Source organism: Phoenix dactylifera, chromosome 1 (assembly GCF_009389715.1).
Source record: "Phoenix dactylifera cultivar Barhee BC4 chromosome 1, palm_55x_up_171113_PBpolish2nd_filt_p, whole genome shotgun sequence".
Taxonomy (NCBI): Eukaryota; Viridiplantae; Streptophyta; class Magnoliopsida; order Arecales; family Arecaceae; genus Phoenix; species Phoenix dactylifera.
Genome location: NC_052392.1, coordinates 6,979,139 through 6,997,544, shown reverse-complemented (window position 1 = coordinate 6,997,544; position 18,406 = coordinate 6,979,139). Strand labels below are relative to the sequence as shown.

Here is an 18,406-nt window from a genome sequence, read left to right as displayed (position 1 = left end):
GGAATTTGAAACCTGTTCTCGGTGAACTCTTTAACTCTTACAACCTTACGAATGGACACAACCAAATTTCTGAAGGTGCATTTTCTGAGAAGAGAACAGGAGAGCGAAGCTAGGGTTAGGATGACAGTCATTATGATTGAGGCATTGGCCCAAGTAAGGCTGCAATAGTGCAGCAACATACTTCCTCACCCAACTTGCACTACTCAATGCATCAGAGACTGGATATCAAGAATAAATTTTAAGAGTACTGAATTTTTAAGAAAAAAGAATAACTCCTTTTCGTGATTTCACATATATATAATTCTACTGAATAATAATTGACTGAACCTTACAGTTATGGTCATTTTTTTCCAATTGTAACACTTTTGAATGGCTAAATGAAGCAAAATAATGCCATTGCTTGTGAGAACATGTGCACAAGGTGTGGAAATATAAACATCAAAGGAAAACATTCTTATCAACACCAGCTTTCAAATGGGCATAATCTATACAATGAGAGCAACCACAGCTTTTACATGACTAAATACCTTAACATAATCTCATGGAACACAAAACTACAGATATAAGAGACCAAACCCTCCCTCATGAATCATCAAATATTCAGGAATATAAACTTAAACACAGCTTACTATCACATACATGAGCATACAGTCATCAATACGATGAACTTTGCGATTGTTGTTCCTCATGTGAGCCTCCCAGACCTGCATCACTAGTCGTGAAACTATACAGAACCAAGGAAGAAAAACAGAAGTATAGGACCCAAAATTAATACAACACTCAGACATGCCAAGCCAAAACCTCATAAAGTTCCATAACACCACGAGATGACTGCTTTCACCCATGAAGCACTGAATACATACATAACCAAGAGAACTTTGATTTGGTTCTCTCTGTCCCTGTCCTTTTGGTTCATTGCCATGCATGGACGCTTCTTTCAGTTGGTGAACCAGGAACATATGGAGCAAAACCGCGCCCACCGAACACTGGGCGCATGAAAGCGTCATCAAACTTACGCCAGTAATGGTGAACTGAACGACTTGGTGCAGTTAGAAGCATACGCAGGCTTGTTGGGCGTGGGATGTTTTGCCCTGCTTCCACCTCAGATCCCTGCCCATTACCAAGCAAGGGAGAGTGGAGATATTTAGGACTTGGAGGTTCAGATGACATGCTAAGATCCCTGGAGAGTTGCCTTATGCTTGGAGGCAGAAGTAACCTAATCAGAGGCTTTGTCATCAACCCAAACACCTAAGCAATGATAGAGAATTAGCACAGATACTCACCCAACAAAATTTAGCAAAATGCCCAACTTAACAGTCAGTCTATCTACACTTTTTTCCCCCTCAAAAGTCACAATATTAAAATAAACCAGCTTCATGTTTCCAGATTCACATTTGTCACAGAAAAAAAAAAGAAAGAATGCACAAGATATCAACACATGAGGGATCCAAAACTAAGTAATCACTACTGCACATCTCCACCACAAACCAAACTTCATGGCTGAACAACCAACTCCACATCTCCACTACTCGACACTTGCATCCTGCTTCTGAAATTTGCCAAAAAATTAATTAAAAAAAAGAGTATTCTTGCCCTACCATTTCTCCAGGCATCCACCTGTTCCCATTTCTACACATACGCTTACCTTTAATAGGCGCTTCCCTCCTAGTTTAGTCTTTTATCTATAATAACCACATCCCCCTTAGTGTAGTCCTTGCTCTCTCAAGGACAACAACAACAGAGTCACCAGCCAAAATTGGGGAAAAAACCCCTTAAACTTAATCAGATGGCAATCACAGCCATCCGTGCTTTCTCTTATGTGCATTGCATGTGTGTTCACTATGAGAGCCACACTGTATCAATTATAAACAATTAAGATAAGTATTTAAAAAATGTGCAGCTTAATCATTTTGTGATTAAGAGAACATGCAACACAAATACTACACATTTGGATGAGAATGTGTCCAGACATAATGCACAGAAACAATCCCTTTTTTTTTATTAAAAAAAAATCATGTTAAAAATAGGTTGTTCCATTGTGACCTGGAGGTCACGATTTGAAAAACAGAAATAGCTTGTTCGCATATGGGGGCAAGGTTACGTCAATCCGACCCTCCCAAACCCCACAATGGCGGAAACCTCATCTGGGCTGCCCCTTAAAAATAGAACATTGTTGGCAAAAAAAAAATTATAGATAGCACTGCCAAAACAATATTGGGCTGATTCAGGATTGGCCATTTTTTAAGTGATCTGTGAGTTCACGTGGCTCAAATTAGAGCATAGTTACAAAGTCTCCAGAGAATTATCAGAATTTCTTTCCATAGATCACGATTTATTGAAGAACCACAAAAGGAAACAATTGTTGCATGACATTAGCAGAGACTTGACTACTACTTTGTACTATTATTCAACCTCTTATTGTTTTGATAATAAAGTTAAGCAAGTGATAAAGCACGCAAATGGAGAAGCATAAGATGTCTTACCATTGTGCTGAAGAGAACAACAGTGATAGTACTGGTGATCATGAAAGCATTGCCGCGCATTTGGGTGTGACCAGTCCTAGCAAACTGCACATGTATCATTACCATGTCTCATCAACAAAGAGTACTCTAATCATATAGTACATCATTTTCAGCATACAACTTGGTCAGACTTCTAGAATATAGGATAAAAGCATAGTAATCTGTTAGCATCCTTTCCGAGAATAGCACTTCCCTTCATGGAAGGATGTCCTACTTGCAGTCTTAATACAGACCTGCTGGAAGTTTTCATATTTGGGGTAGGTCTTTCCTGTATGTAATTTATTTTAGATGGTCATAATTAATATGCACAAGCAATAGAAGCAGTGAATGAAAATGATCATTTCTCTCTAAAATTTAAGAAAATAAGAAAAAAAATAAGCCCAAAATGAAGAATTGATGCATAATTTATGTGCATCCAGCATCTTTGCTCTCCATTATGACTTATTTCTTCCAATTAGATTTTTAGTTTCAAAAGAAAAGATAACCTAAATTCCCTTGCAGCAACCACGAAAATGTAAAGATACTTGCTTCTCTTGTAAACCAATGATACCCAAGAGGGCTGAGTGGTACTCTCAAGCAAAATGGATGCAGCCCACTCACACACAATATTATAACCTATTTATGGTAAACTTTAGAACAGAAGTATCAAGTATTATAGTCCATAAAAGGAGACACTACGAATCAAGAAAGGGGAGAAAACAAGAGTCTTTTACAATACCAAAGAAACATTAGATTTTGTAGATAATAGATTGCATCTAACCTGATTATATGCAAGTGCAATTGATACTGCTCCTCTCATTAGACCTGCCCACCAGACTATGACCTGTGGATTGAATTTTTCAGAAGTCAATGTTTTCACACTTGATTTGATATAACAATCAGAATCCCAAATACTCACTTGCTGCCTAAATGTGATTTTTTCATTTGGATGCTTCTTAGTTAAGTTGGAAAGAAAAGATAGTGGGAACACGAAAGCAGCTCTTCCAATCAATACCATGCCTAACAGAATAGAGCTCACACCAATTGACTTCCGAGGGCTGCACAGCAGGATAAATAGGAGAAGGTACAAAGCAATCAAATTAGTAAACAAAGAACTTGTACGCCCAACACATTATTCATTGTTTCAGTAAGTTTAACAGTAAATATGGACTCTGGTTTTCAATAAGATAGTCCAGTTCTAGCCCAGTGGCTTTTCCTATTTTTTCTTGAAATATGTGACTGCATAGAAAAAATAGGGCCTTGCTTTCTATTATATAATATTATGATGGACTCTGGTTTTCAATAAGATAGTCCAGTTCTAGTCCAGTTCGCCGTACCGGTACCGAACCCCGTACCGGTGCCGCATTAGTATAGGCGTACCGAGTGTCGGTACGGTACCGTACGCTCGGTACCGACCGTACCGACATTGGTGTACCGATACCGGTACCCATCGGTACGGGTACGGTACGCTCGGTACCGACCGGTACCGACCGGTACAGCGAACCTTGCTTAAGGGTGTTGCTGATGGTGATTTTTTCTTGAACTTTTCCTTCCATTCCATAGTTCAAGAATGGCTTCCTTGAGCCAAGATTCATCCGTCTTACCCCTTTACATAGTATGCTTATATAATATTATGGTTGGTCCATCATAAGTCTCAGTGAGGATCGAGAGGTAAAACCATGCTTATTTATAATTCCTACAAGCTGGGGTTTACAATTTCAAGTTTGAACTTCAATATTCAGTGAAAAAAATCAAGACAGCAGAAATTTTATTTCAGTTTTTCGAATCCTAAATGCTTGTTAATTTATCATCCTATTTGGCATTGGGCATCAACTAGAGCCTTCGTAGTTGAAAGCACTATCCTGCTGTCTAATTTTAGCAGGCTGAATCATTGTCTGGAAAGGAAAGCTCAGGAATTCCAACATCTTTATGGATATCAGATTTGATATTCTCCTACATCAAACAATTCAATAGCCATATCTAATAGCAATTCAGAAGGTAAGCCATGTCATTTGTAGTGCTTAATAGTACTGACCACCTTTACTAGTTTGTTGGCATTGTAAACTTTTAATGGCAGTTTGAAGCCAGATTCCTTAATATGTCCATATAAGAATGCATTTTCAACATCCAATTGATGCATGTCTCAATTTCTAATCTACAACAACTGACATAAAATTCTTGATTGAGCTAAGTTCAGTCATTTTTGTCTACGGTTGAATCTACACACACCCCTCCCTGCCCCCCACATTGACGTAAATTTGCATCCCTCTGTTTTCCATCAATTAAAACTTAAATGTGAATAATTATCTACAGCTCACTGGTCTCATCTCTTTGAAATGAGCCACCATCTCCTATGCCTCATTTTTCTGAAGAATTTAATCCTCCATAACTTTCCGCTATTTTTGACGAAATTGTTCCTCATTTATATTCTTGATGATAGTAAATGAAAAGGACTGTGAAAGCACAAAATGATGTTAAAAGTGAGTTGCATGATGCAAAATATTTCTGAGGGTGAGAGGTATAGTTACCTTGCACTTAAGACAATCAGAAGACTAAAAGCATGATTATCTAATTCATATTAGACTACCTGGTCTGTGGGTGACTGAGGTTCTGTGATACTTATTTGCTCATCTAGACCTGAGTACTTGTTTCTCCACAAACAACAAGATCTTCTTTCAGGAGCACTGGCTCCAGAAGTTCACCCTAACATGAACTTATAGGAGCGCACATGCAGAATCAAACTTCTAAAGTCACAAGCATTCAAAAACTGGGAATTCTGCTACAGAACAAACCCTGAAGTTCACCTTCCGCAATAGTAGGTTAGACCCTCAGAGGTTGCATCCATGAAATAAAACCTTTTAAGAAGTGGTAGACTATAAAATCATATCCCATTTCTGCACAAAACATGCTGTGTAGAACTGTACGTTCTAAAACTTAATTTTGTACGATAAATGACAGCTGTTCACAAAGCATACAGAGCCCAAGATATATGGCAGAAAGAATATGGGCTAAAAAAGAAGCTAAAAAATGAGCTCAAGAAATTATATTTGCTAAAGATAAAAATAAAAAAAAAAGGACAACCTTTTCCACTCAGAAACTATAAAGGCACTATGAGCCAACCTTATTAAAGTAACATTTTGTATTATAGGCATGAACCATGGACAAATGACTGCCATTGCATACATGTATTGAGATATTGCTTATACCATGCTGAGATTTCCCATCTATTCTGATGACATAAACAATTTTTGAGTAATTCAAAGGCAGTACACTGTTCTGTTCATAAGAATTTTCCTAGTGTACAAACATTCAACCAGGAACACGATAAACATAATACCTGTTACTGACAAATTTCCACTTTTCAATGTCCAGTGCATCCATGCCAACATAAAGAAAGAGAAAAGTCTCAGCAATAAATGACAGTGTTGCAAAGGCATGCCTGTTACAGTGAGCAAGTGAAAGATAAAATACTAACGCGATAGCATGTGAAAGTAAGAAAGGAAACAGGTAAAACAAGAAGCAGCAGTTATATACTAAGAGCAGTTGAGAAAATTGCATACTTAGTGGTAACTCTAGAGCTTTCTGTAACATTATGCCAAGTATAGTGTGACATTACTATCCCGCAGAAGAACACTGTTAGAATACCACTTAAATTTGACAACTGCAACACAAAACATGTTCAGTGATGCGCTCAACTTGGTAATTGAAATATCATGCGTCATGGAGACATGGGAAAGAAAAAGAGAACTTTCAAATTTGGTTATCGATTTAAAGAAGGAACTCACTTCTGCCAGCATATAGGAAAGGTAAGCCATGAGTATCATAAGTGCAACTTCACGATCAGTGGAATGTCTGGATTAGAAAGGGATATAAGCAATGAGATCTTTATAAGAAAACAAACTAAGTTGACTTCGGCTTTAAGGATTTCATATCATGGTGCTATATTGTCAACTAATTTCAATAACTACTAAAGCATCACTGCAATTATTGAAAGTCTGTTATAAGTATGAAATGCATAAGAAAAGAAAAAACTGCAACACCAACCGAATTTCTTCAATACTGTTATGCTAATAATATAGGTAACCGTAAGTTGCTAACCATAACCACCCATCCTTATTTCAAGTATTTGAGGTTCGTTCTATAATACCATTATGGAAAAGAAGACAGTAAGAGGTGTTTAGGTTTCTTCTAACACCAACCTGCCAAAATACAACTTTTTGATGACATAAGCACTAAGCAATCCAGCCTGCAGAAGAAAGAGAGCAAATATCAGCCAAAAATAGAACCTTGGTTCATTTGGAAAAGGACATGGGAAAGCAGCAAGTTGGGTTGCATATTTTCTTATGAATATGCACCACATTGCAGAAACATAAGAAACTTACAAATGCTCCTAGAAAGGTGCTGGTGAAGAATAGATAAAAGAAGTCTGCAACAAACTTCAGAATGGTAACAGCATCAATATGTCCTAGATCAAAGTTCTGGATTGCATTGAAAAGCACTATTGATGTGGCATCATTGACAACACCTTCGCCAAAAACCAGGCTATAAAGTAAAGGTGTCTCGTCCTGACTAAGCACCTGTTTTTGAAGTACACAATTTCCAAATATGGTGAGTTATTATCTTAAGCATGGCCTATAACACAAATTTGAGAAGTTAGAACCTGCAAGGTGCAAACAGAATCTGTCGCAGAAAAGATTGCCCCAATTGCTGCGAATATATAAATTGAGGACTCAGAAAACAAGTGATAGCAAAAGAGAGCATAAGAATTGAGGTAAAAATGCGAAAGCAAAGAAAGTGCAATAAGAGAGCTTACCAAGATAATCTCCAATTTCCAGAGAACCTAGACCCATTTTTTCAATTATTCCTATGGCACCTGGACAATAGATAATGGTCAAGAAAAAAAAAATGCAATACATCATATAGAAAACATAGAGTACAAAAGCAGGTGAGAATATGCTACCAAGCCAAAGAAGCAGTTTGTATGCTTTTTCTATTCCTAGGAGATTTCCGAAGCTTTAAAAATTTTCCTCTTAGAAATTACTTAGTCCTACTTGAGATTCTAGAACAACATTTCCAGATTCTAGACCACTTAAAATGCTGCTCTTATAAGAGGTTCCATATCATGATTCAGTATATTCTTTAGAGGCCACTTCCCGCTAGTGGTGCTGCAAGAATTAATTTTTCATGACTCAAAAAAATATGGACCGACATTCAGCTAAGTGTTAGCATCAATTTTCTTTCAGTAAATTCATACTTCCTTACTTTTTTCTAATTAAATAAATTCAAAGACTATATTTAGAGGAGATGTTTGCCAGCAGAAAGGCAGTTAGGAGAAAAATGGAAGTAGAGACATGAACTTTGAAATAATTTCAAATTTCACATTCTTTGAAATATTCTGAATTGCCAAATCCCATGCCTATTTTAAGATTTAAAAGGTTGAAAATTTTATAAGCGTTCTGATTTTTTTCTGTGCACACCAATCTTCTGGTAAAATTCTTGATCTCTTTCATTATTTGCCTTCCTTCTAGCTAAATGGTTTAAGGTTTCCAGCCAGAAAACCAATTCCACCCAGTGTCAACTTAACAACTAGATGCTCAAAGAACAGTGTCTAAATTTTCTTTGACTCAGAATGCAGCATGCGTATATCCATAAAAGCTATTTAATCAACTTAAAAGCATACAGCCCTCATAATTTGAAGGAGATAATAAACTGCCTAAACATTAGTAATACTAAGCTTTCTGTCTAGCAGACAGCAATGTCAACAAAGCAAAGTTTCTGATAATACTAGGCAACTAATGATTTCATGGAATAACGGCTCTTACAAGTGCATGTATGACAAATTTTTTTTCTCTGGAACATTTATAATGTAATTAAAAACAAACAGATTGCGAACTTACCAAGTGAAATAATAATAAAGGAGATCAATGTTCCAACTGCACCAAACAGAATAATTGTCATGAAGTTGCGGAAGAACTGTTTCTTTTTTACTTGAAACCTGATGCATGAGAAAATTGACTAGAAAATTGGCTACTCATTTTCGACATACAAAAGTTCAGTTTTTAACAAGATCCGCATATCCAAGAACATCCAGAAAACAGGAACAATAGCATACAGCTAAATTTATAAGAATAAAGCAGAAAGAGCACTTAATAGATTTTCTGATATTCAGCTGATATGAAACTTTGGTGTGATGAAATGATGTGCAAAGTTTACCCCCCTGTACCAGGTTCTGGACAGATTACGGAAATTATAACATCTCTGAATTGATGTTAGGCAATTCAAACACTGCCATAATGTTGAAATCCAAGATTGCACATCTGGAAATTTTCTTACAGAACGAACTGCTAGCAATTTCAAGCAGACATTAATATGTTGGTGGAGAGGAAATATCATAGCCAATAGGCTTGCAGAATGTTAAATTTCTAAGCTTACTCTCGTAGCAAGTGATGGATTAAGTCATCCTGTTGGTGGATGGTACTTGTTGGAGTTCTTCATAGTTACTTTACCTAGCCTCTCAGTAAACATCTTCTGAGTACAAATTGAAAGCCAAAACACTTTAAGCAGCCTAAATTTAAGACATCATCTAAATGAATCGTCCTCAAGATTAAGTTTCCGGAATCTGTATCAGATGATGAACTCGATCTTAGTGAACCAATTTTCAAGTTGCTGCAGCACACAAGTCCGATACGGAGAATCTATTGTTTCTCATTTATTTCCATTTTTCTTCATGAAGCAGTTCCAAGAGCACTTTCTTCAACTTACCATGCGAAGGCAACTTTTAAAACATCCGATGAATTTAAGCTAACATAACCTAAAAGGTTTTATGGAAATTAGGAATGATAACTCAATATACTCAAAGCTAAAAAATTTAGATCTCCATAAAAGAATTCATGATGGAAACTCTTGTGGTAGGACAAAAGTCAGAAAATCAAGACAAACAAACATCTGCACCTAAGCAAGAAAACCACCGAGAGGTTTGAAACAACCTTACAATTAAAGCATTAAATCAAAACTTGCAAGCACATGCATGCATGGATACACATAGATATTGTTGGGGCAGAGGATTTGCAATTGGCGTGAGTTGCACTTATCCCATTAATTCTATGATAATTTGCTTTGACAATGAACAGGCCATCACTGACATCTTTGTTTGTTGAGCTATCACTCATATATCTTTATTTTCTTCCATGCAATACTTGCATCCACATCCACCGCTAAGATCTACTGTTTCTCCTGGAGCCATCAAACCTCCATTAAGCTCAAGACAGGAGGAGAGCTGCATCCACAGTCTGCATCTTTATGAGAAGCATTAGGAGGATCAAGAATTCTTCGTTTTTTCTATAATCTTCAGTAGAATTATAAATTTGGTCAGTATGGATCCCAAGGCTACTCCCTTCGCACTACCCTCAGTCCCTCATTGCCCGGATATCTCACCATCTAAAGTCATTAACAATTTTCTGCCCTAATTGAGGCAGGGCTTAGAGTTGCAGTGCCTGCCATGGGTAATCAAACTTTTCCCTGAAGAATAACTCAAGGTTCAGATACAAAACCTTTCAATGCAGACAAGACTAAAATTGGCTCCAATAGCAAAAACCAAACTCACCAGCTCAACTTGGGTGCTTTCTACCTCAAGAAGGAAGGCAGAAAAATAAACCAAATTAAGCAGAATGTTACGTAACTAACTCCTGAGCCACGTAGGTATGCATGCATGGTATGCATGGGAATAAAAGGGCGCACTGCTGCGCACGTAGCTTCTTTTGAAATTCTAATTTGAATAAAACACAGCTGTGGCTGGTTGGGTTATTACCTATTATTGTAAGGGGATCTTCTAAATAAGCTAAGGGTGCAACTTCCTCTCCGTGAATGAGGGAACATGGATCTATATTATGGGAAGTATGGGCAAGAGGAGGGGAGGGGTGGAGGGGAGAATTGATACTAAACCGGAGGTGAGCTTCCTCGAAAGGCTCTGGAGGTTGAGCTTCCTCGAAAAGCTCATGAATTCCTACACATAGAGTTGTTCCTCTTCTCTTTGTAAATTTCCTTCACTTCTTTTATCATTTTTGCTTTGCTGTGTTGATAAGGATAGAGAGAGCTCAGGCCCTCTTCATTGGTATCAGAGCCAGGCCGATTCAATGGTGGCCAACATGGAGATTGTAGCTATGATCAGAGAAAATAATGCCGCATACGATAGGCGTTTCGAACAGATGATGAAGCTTATCGAGAATCTAGGCAGCAAAGTGGCAAGCATTTCATCTTCGCTAGCCGAAAAAAGCGAGAGCTCTCAAGCGGCAGACAAGGGGAAGACGCCAACCATTTCCGATCCTCCAACGCCACCCTTGCCATAAGGAGGTAAGGCTGAGCAATATTTTCTTCAGCAACAAATACCAAATTCTTAGAAGGTCTTCACAGCCTCGTTCCATTTGGATGGAAAGGCACTATGCTGGTTTCGTCATGAGGACCATCTTGGAGGCATCAATAGTTGGTCCGACTTCTACAAAGGTGTCATGATCCGTTTTGGACCCGACCAATTCGATGATCCGGTGGGCAGCCTATCAAAGCTCCAACAACAATCTACCATGGAAGCATATCAAAGTAAATTTGAGGAGCTTGGTAACAGGACGGATGGGCTTAATGATCAGTTCTTGAAGAGCTGCTTTATAAGCGGGTTGAAGGAGGAACTCCGCTATGATGTACTGATGCATAATCCGACGACCTTACGTCATGCTATCATCTTGGCAATACTCCAGGAGCGAAAGGTGAACTCAACCAAGAGGCCACAATGCTCAGACAACCATAGGTCAGGCATAAATTCCTCTAATTATTTTTCACCAAGCAATAAGGGTATATCTCAAGAGTTGAGGGAGGAAAGGAGAAAAAAGGGATTGTGTTTTTCATGTGGAGAGAAGTACCATCCGGGGCAGCTTTGCAAGCAACAAAAGAATCCCAATCCGCAGAAGAATATCTATTCCATAGAAGGTGGAGGGCCACCAGATCATGGGGAAGATGTAGAAGCAAAGGAGGACGAGTCTCATAAGGAGGAAAGCAATGCAACCGAGACTACTGCTGAGATCTCCTTGCATGCAATAACGGGTTGTGTCTCTCCTCAGACTATGCGCATCAAGGCTTGGATAAAAAATATTCCAGTGATGATTCTTATCGATTCTGGTAGTACCTATAATTTTCTAAATCCTTATATTGCTAAAAAAGGTTGGATTAATAATCCAAAATGGAGTGTCTTTTGAGGTGGCAGTAGCAAACCGTGTTAGAGTCTCTTGCAAAGAAAAATGTTCAGGTGTTAAACTACAACTCACAAAAGTTTCATTGGTTGTCGACTTCTACCTGCTACAACTTGGTGGGTGCGAAGCAGTATTAGGCGCACAATGGTTAAGGGATCTCGGGCCTATTACGTAGGATTTTGCTAATCTCACAATGGAGTTCTCTCTATTTGGAAAGAAGTGTCACTTGAAAGGTGAGGAACCTGGTGCAATGGAATTTTTTGCCAACCGCAAGATTTGTAAAACCCTTCACTCTCCATTCTTGTTATCTATTATATGTGCATTCTATTTCAGCCAACGCCAATAAAAAAAGTACCCCAGCCGAACTCACTTCCATCCTGGACGAATATGCTAAGGTATTTTTTGAGCCAAAAAGGCTACCATCCGAAAGAACATGGGATCACAAAATTCCTTTGGTGCCCGACTCCAAACCTTGCAATAGCAAGCCTTATAGATACTCTCACTACCAAAAGGCTGAGATAGAGAAGCTGGTCACCGAGCTCCTCGACAACGGCGTTGTTTGAGTAAGCCAGAGTTTCTATGCCTCTCCGGTGCTCCTTGTTAAGAAAGGTGATGGATCATGGCGCCTTTGTGTCGACTACCGAGCCTTGAACAATATCACCATCAAATACAAGTTTCCAAGACCAGTCATTGAAGAACTATTAGATGAGCTTCACGGCGCCAGCATATTCTCTAAATTGAACCTAAGGTCCAGCTATCATCAAATAAGGATGCGACTCGAGGATGTTCACAAAACTGCCTTTCGTACACATGAAGGCAATTATGAGTTCCTCGTCATGCCCTTTGGATTGACGAATGCACCCTCATCTTTCCAAGGCCTGATGAATGAAATCTTTCGGTCATACTTGCGGAGGTTCATCTTGGTATTCTTTGATGATATTCTGGTTTTCTAACCATGCAGGATCATTTGCAACATATCCGAATCATGCTAGAAATATTGCAAAAAAACCAATTGTTCGCAAAATGCAGCAAAAGTGTGTTTGGAGCCTCATCTATTGAATATCTAGGCCATATTATTTCTCATGAAGGCATCTCGTCCGATCCTGAAAAGATCCACACCATGTTGGAATGGCCGCAACCTTAAAATATTAAGTCCTTCCGTGGCTTTCTTGGTCTCACGGGCTATTATAGGCGGTTTATCCAAAACTATGGCAAGGTGGCGCGGCCTCTCATCGAGATGCTCAAAAGGGGGTGCTTCACTTGGATTGAAGAGTCTATCTTGGCCTTCCAAAGGTTGAAGGAGGCAATGACTTCTCCTCCTGTTCTTTTCCTACCTAATTTCGGTCAGACCTTCTATGTGGAGTGTGATGCCTCTGGCTCCAGCATCGGTGCGGTGTTATCTCAAAATAAAAGATCCATTGCCTTTTTTAGTAAGGCGTTGAAAGGCAAATCTCTATAATTTTCCGCCTATAAGAAAGAGCTGTTAGCTCTTGTGATGGCAATACGCAAGTGGCGACATTATTTATTTGGTAGAAAATTTATTTTTAAGACAGACCAGCAATCTCTTAAATTTCTGCTAGATCAAAAAATGGGCACTCCAATGCAACAGCAGTGGGCTACCAAGTTGATAGGCTATGATTTTGTGGTGGAGTATAGAAGTGGAGTTTCTAATGTAGTGGCGGATGCATTATCAAGAAGGGAAGAAGCGAAGTTTTGTGCGATCTCAACGCCTATTCCTAACTGGGTGGAAGAGATCCGACGGGAGCATGGCGTTGATCCAGTGGTATAGAATTTCACTCAGAAGTTATACAATGGACAGGCAGACCCCACCAGATACCACGTATAGAATGGGATTCTCTTCTACAAGGGGTGATTTTTTTTTCTTCTAATTCGGAATTCTGTGAGCAAATATGGGGCTATTTCCATAGCAGCCCTATAGGTGGACATTCTGGTTTCCAAAGACCTACCATCGTATCAAAAAGATTTTTATTGGCCACATCTTAAGCAAGAGGTGCGATCTTTCATCAAGGAATGTGATATCTGCCAACAAGCTAAGTCCGAGAATCTCCATCCAGCAAGGCTCCTCCAACCTCTTGAGGTTCCCAACAGGATATGGACTGACATCTCTATGGACTTCATCGAAGGATTGCCCAAGCCTCAAGGAAAAACCACTATTTTTGTCGTGGTAGATCGGCTATCAAAATACACACACTTCATTCCTCTTTCTCACCCGTATACAGCTTCCATGGTAGCCAAGGTATTTATTGATCATGTCTTCAAATTACACGCCATGCCTCGATCAACTGTGAGTGACAGAGATCGAGTCTTCCTCAGCAATTTTTGGAGTGAGTTTTTCAAGTTACATGGCACAACCTTGAATATGAGTTCGGCTTATCATCCGCAATCCGATGGCCAAACTAAGGTCGTCAATAAATGTGTAGAGCAATACTTGAGGAGCTTTTGTGGGTTCAGCCCTAAAGAATGGTCACATTTTTTATCCCTGGCTGAATATTGGTACAATACCAACATCCATGCTTCAACAAATTTAACTCCTTATGAGGCAGTTTATGGAGTTCCACCTCCAAGGTTACTATCATATGTCAAAGGGGATACAAGGGTAGCTGCAGTAGATCAAGCTCTTAGGAGCTGTGAGACAATCATCCATACTCTAAAGGAAAATTTAAAGAAGGCCGTGGAATGCATGAAAATGCAGGCTGACAAGAGTCGCATCGAACGATCCTTTGAGGTTGGCGAGTTGGTGTTCCTGAGACTTCAGCCCTACAGGCAACAGAACGTCGCTAGGCGCTCTAACATGAAGCTATCTCATAAATACTTTGGCCCCTTTAAGGTTCTTGAGAAGATGGGCATGGTTGCTTACAAGTTGGAGTTGCCAGTCACTCCAAAAATCCATCCAGTCTTTCACATTTCATGCCTCAAGAAGAAGCTGGGAGCAAAGAATGTGGTGCAGTCAGAACTACCTGCTGCTGATGATGCTGGAGTTTTTTTGCTGAACAATATAAGATTTTGGACAGGCGGATGGTCAAGCTTGAGACTCGCATTGCAACTAAAGTCTTCGTGCAGTGGCAAGGGTTGGATGAGGAAGACGCAACATGGAAGTTCTACCACAAGTTGCGCGAGCGATTTTCCAATTTTCGCACCGAGGATGGCTGTGATCTCAGTGGGGAGGGATGTTACATAACTAACTCCCAAGCCACGTAGGCATGCATGCATCATATGCATGGGAATAAAAGGGTGCACTGCTGCGCGCGTAGCTTCTTTTGAAATTCTAATTTGAATAAAACACAGCTGTGGCTGGTTGGGTTGTTACCTATTATTGTAAGGGGATCTTCTAAATAAGCTAAAGGTGTAACTTCCTCTCCATGAATGAGGGAAGACGGATCTATATTATGGAAAGTATGGGCAAGAGGAGGGGGGGGAAAAGAATTGATACTGAACCGGAGGTGAGCTTCCTTGAAAGGCTCTGGAGGTTGAGCTTCCTCGAAAAGCTCATGAATTCCTACACCTAGAGTTGTTCCTCTTCTCTTTGTATATTTCCTTCACTTCTTTTATCATTTTTGCTTTGCTGTGTTGATAAGGACAGAGAGAGCTCATACCCTCTTCACAGAAAAATAAACCACATCTAAACATTATTATCCAGTCAAAACTAAATTTAACTCTAAATCACAAAACAGTTCAGAAGCAAGAACTGTAGTACAGATATCCAACAAAACTTACCCAGCATTGAAAATAATTGGCGGAAGCAAGTATATGAAGAATAGGTCTTCACTGAAGACTAGAAGATGCGAACTCCTTCCTTTGGTGGTGAGAAGAATAACCACTCCAGTGCACAACCCCTGACGTCAAACCAGAGCCCAATTAAACTAAATTTGTTGCAATAAAAACCAAACAGAGTCTATCTTTAACCCAAAGAACTCACGATGAGAAGCGCGGTAATGGACTCGTTCATCCACCGATTCTCCTCCAGCAAGTGGCCGATCACAATACAAGCACAGAGCAGAGCCACGAACAGATTGATCGACACCACCGACATGTGATCAGACGCCGAGAGAATCCCCATTTTGATCAGCACCGACCCCAAATCCATCGCCATGGCCCTCCCAACACCTCAATTAAACCAAAAAAAAAATCTAAACTTTGCTCCAAAGCACAACAAAGAGAGAATCCAATACCCTACGTCTCCGACGAGTCCATTTCCCGCCACCTCCCCCTCGGCTCACGAATTCGAGACTTGGGGTCGAATCGTGGACGGATTTTTCCAGCAGAGACCTCACTGAGTTCGGATTCGATTCAGGAATTCGATGGAGTTGCAGAAAAGCTGGAGGAATTGGGAGCTCGGGGAGGGATTTTCATGGCGAAATCTCGAGATCTTTTGGGGGTTTTGTAGGGGTGGAAGTAGACATATCCAACTAATACTCGTCTCCCGAAAAACAAATATGGATATAAGTAGACAACTACCCGTATAATCTATTTAAAATTTTATTTAATTATATATATTATAAACAATTAATTATTAACTTAATTTATTTTTTTATTTAATAATATTTTTTATTTATTTATAGGTTTAAAATATGACTATCTTTATATTCATAATCTTAATATCTAATTTATATTTTCAGTTTAAAATAAATATAAATATAATTTTTTTTCATTTAACTAAATTATATATTTGTATTTATACGGATACGGTACGTCGTCAATCCCTCGAACGATTGTAGCCACGTGTACTTGGTACTGTTCGGACACGGCGCAGCATTCTATTCGGCTCTTTGCTGTTCCAGTGGGCGCGCACGTTTATTTGTCTCTGGTGCGATCACGGGCGGCGGGTCAATGAAGTCTATAAACGACCGCATGGAAATTTCTATGGTGGAGTTAAATCTGCCGTCCGTGTCGTAAATCGGACGTGAGAAGGATCTCGCGTAGAAAAATCTTTGTAGGCGGCTTTCTAGGAGAGACCGGCGCTGGTGGCCGTCGGATCGAGAGAACGGGAGACGCGTACGCTTGGATGAGATGGATGTGTGCGGGGCCCACCTGGAGGTGTTCTGGTGTTTTGTCGTGCTTCGTGCTGTGGCCGAAGGATCGGTCGATCGGACGGTCGGGATGAGCAAGAAGGGACTATGATGGGAAATTCGTTTTATTTGACACGTGATGCGTCTTGGTTGGATGATGTTGGTGTTTGGTATGTCGTGGAGCAGAGAGTTGCCAAGACATGAAGCTCAATGCAATCGGAGGACGCAAGTTGAAAGCTCTGCAAACTCGTACTTACGTTTCCAGCTGAAATGCTTCCGCAGAAGCCATTGATTTTTTTTCCGCAGCTCCCTTGAGCGGTGGTGCAACAGTTGATGATGGCTTTGTGATCAGAAATCATGACTTGAGCCTGATTACAGCAAGATCGGTGCGCTCGTGGCTTGTTCATCATTGAGGTGGAGCTTCGAGCAACTTAAGAGAGTATTACCTTTGCAAGATGTGCTTTTGGTGCTGACAACGTCTGCCTGGAAGAGGACTGCCACAGTAATAGACTGAATTTGGGGTGGAGACCGCTTTGCGAGTGGATATCTGGTGTTGTGCGATATTCGTGGTCTGATGAGGAGCCTATGTTTATTTTAGACAATCAATGTAATTTAGAAGACGAACAAGGTTGCTGACTGGATTGTCTCATTTGTTACTCGGCACTCTGATGTGATCCCGTGGATTGGTGATTTTGCCATCTCTACTCCACTATGTCATTTTCTTTCGCTTGATTCTTCTACTGTACTTACATATGAACTGTATGAGCTACCACTGTACCCAAAAGAAAAAGTCATTAAATTTTTTTCACAACATTTTACTCAAAAAAAAAGAAGAGAATATTGTTCTTATCCTCTATGTTTGATAGCCATTCCCTCTGGTCATCTAATTTGCCATGTCAAACTTTCTTATGTCAAGCAAAGTTATCCAAACTTTGTCTCGTATTCTTTTGGTTCCAAAATATATGCCCATAATCTTGATACATCTAGCATAGAACGCGGCTCTTATTTGAAAGTTTATGGCATCTAAAGGATATTAACATGGATAGACTTCTTGCTATAGTTTTCAATTAAATAATTGGATTTGAGGCTATAATGAAATTTTGAGAATCATTTCTCTTGATAAAGTACATTGATCCTTATAATTTTGAGAAAAAAATTAAATTTATTAACATCGCACTTTTAATTCATGAGCCTAATGTACCTTTAAATTTATTTCTAGAGCAGTGGTAAAATATTTGTAATCATCTATTTAGCAAAAATAATCACTTCTTTGTTCAAAATCCAATCGTTTGAAACTATTATGAATTCATCTGATCATTAGATTATTCTTAACTTCCATCATTTTTATTAGATGACAATTCTAAATCCAATTTACCTCTTGATGGTTCCCAATTATCTATTTCATTCCTTCCTTCGGCATTATAATTGTGTACCTATTTAATTCTAAAACTATGAACATGCAGCCAGTCACTCTAGCAGTATTCTATGGGTTGGAGATAGAAAGCTGCCTATGACACTTTAAGGTATTTTGTTTTTTTGATTTTATTGGATGTAGTCGTACGCGTAAGGTATGATCTACTCATCTTAACAAAAAAAAAAAAAAAAAAAACTACTATGAACATGCTTCTTGAACATTTTTCTG

The 18,406-nt window shown here is 39.2% G+C and overlaps 1 protein-coding gene across 2 annotated transcripts; it reads right to left on the bottom strand.

Moving 5' to 3' along the window:
- Nucleotides 1–468: 468 nt before the first annotated feature.
- LOC103713975 (sodium/hydrogen exchanger 2) lies at nucleotides 469–16,171 on the bottom strand. 2 transcript variants are annotated; one of them, XM_008801040.4, is made up of 14 exons: nucleotides 15,675–16,171; nucleotides 15,473–15,591; nucleotides 8,399–8,496; nucleotides 7,315–7,374; nucleotides 7,162–7,208; nucleotides 6,884–7,078; nucleotides 6,701–6,747; nucleotides 6,287–6,353; nucleotides 6,062–6,162; nucleotides 5,839–5,940; nucleotides 3,421–3,559; nucleotides 3,283–3,345; nucleotides 2,484–2,567; nucleotides 469–1,248 (listed from the first exon to the last, which is right to left on the bottom strand). In XM_008801040.4, the coding sequence occupies exons 1-14, from the start codon at nucleotides 15,846–15,848 to the stop codon at nucleotides 913–915; spliced, it is 1,632 nt and encodes a 543-aa protein (XP_008799262.1). In that variant the 5' UTR covers nucleotides 15,849–16,171; the 3' UTR covers nucleotides 469–912. The 2 variants fall into 2 exon arrangements, with proteins under 2 accessions (XP_008799262.1, XP_026663051.1); XM_026807250.2 differs by lacking the exon at nucleotides 15,675–16,171 and having other exon boundaries at nucleotides 8,399–8,434.
- Nucleotides 16,172–18,406: the final 2,235 nt, after the last annotated feature.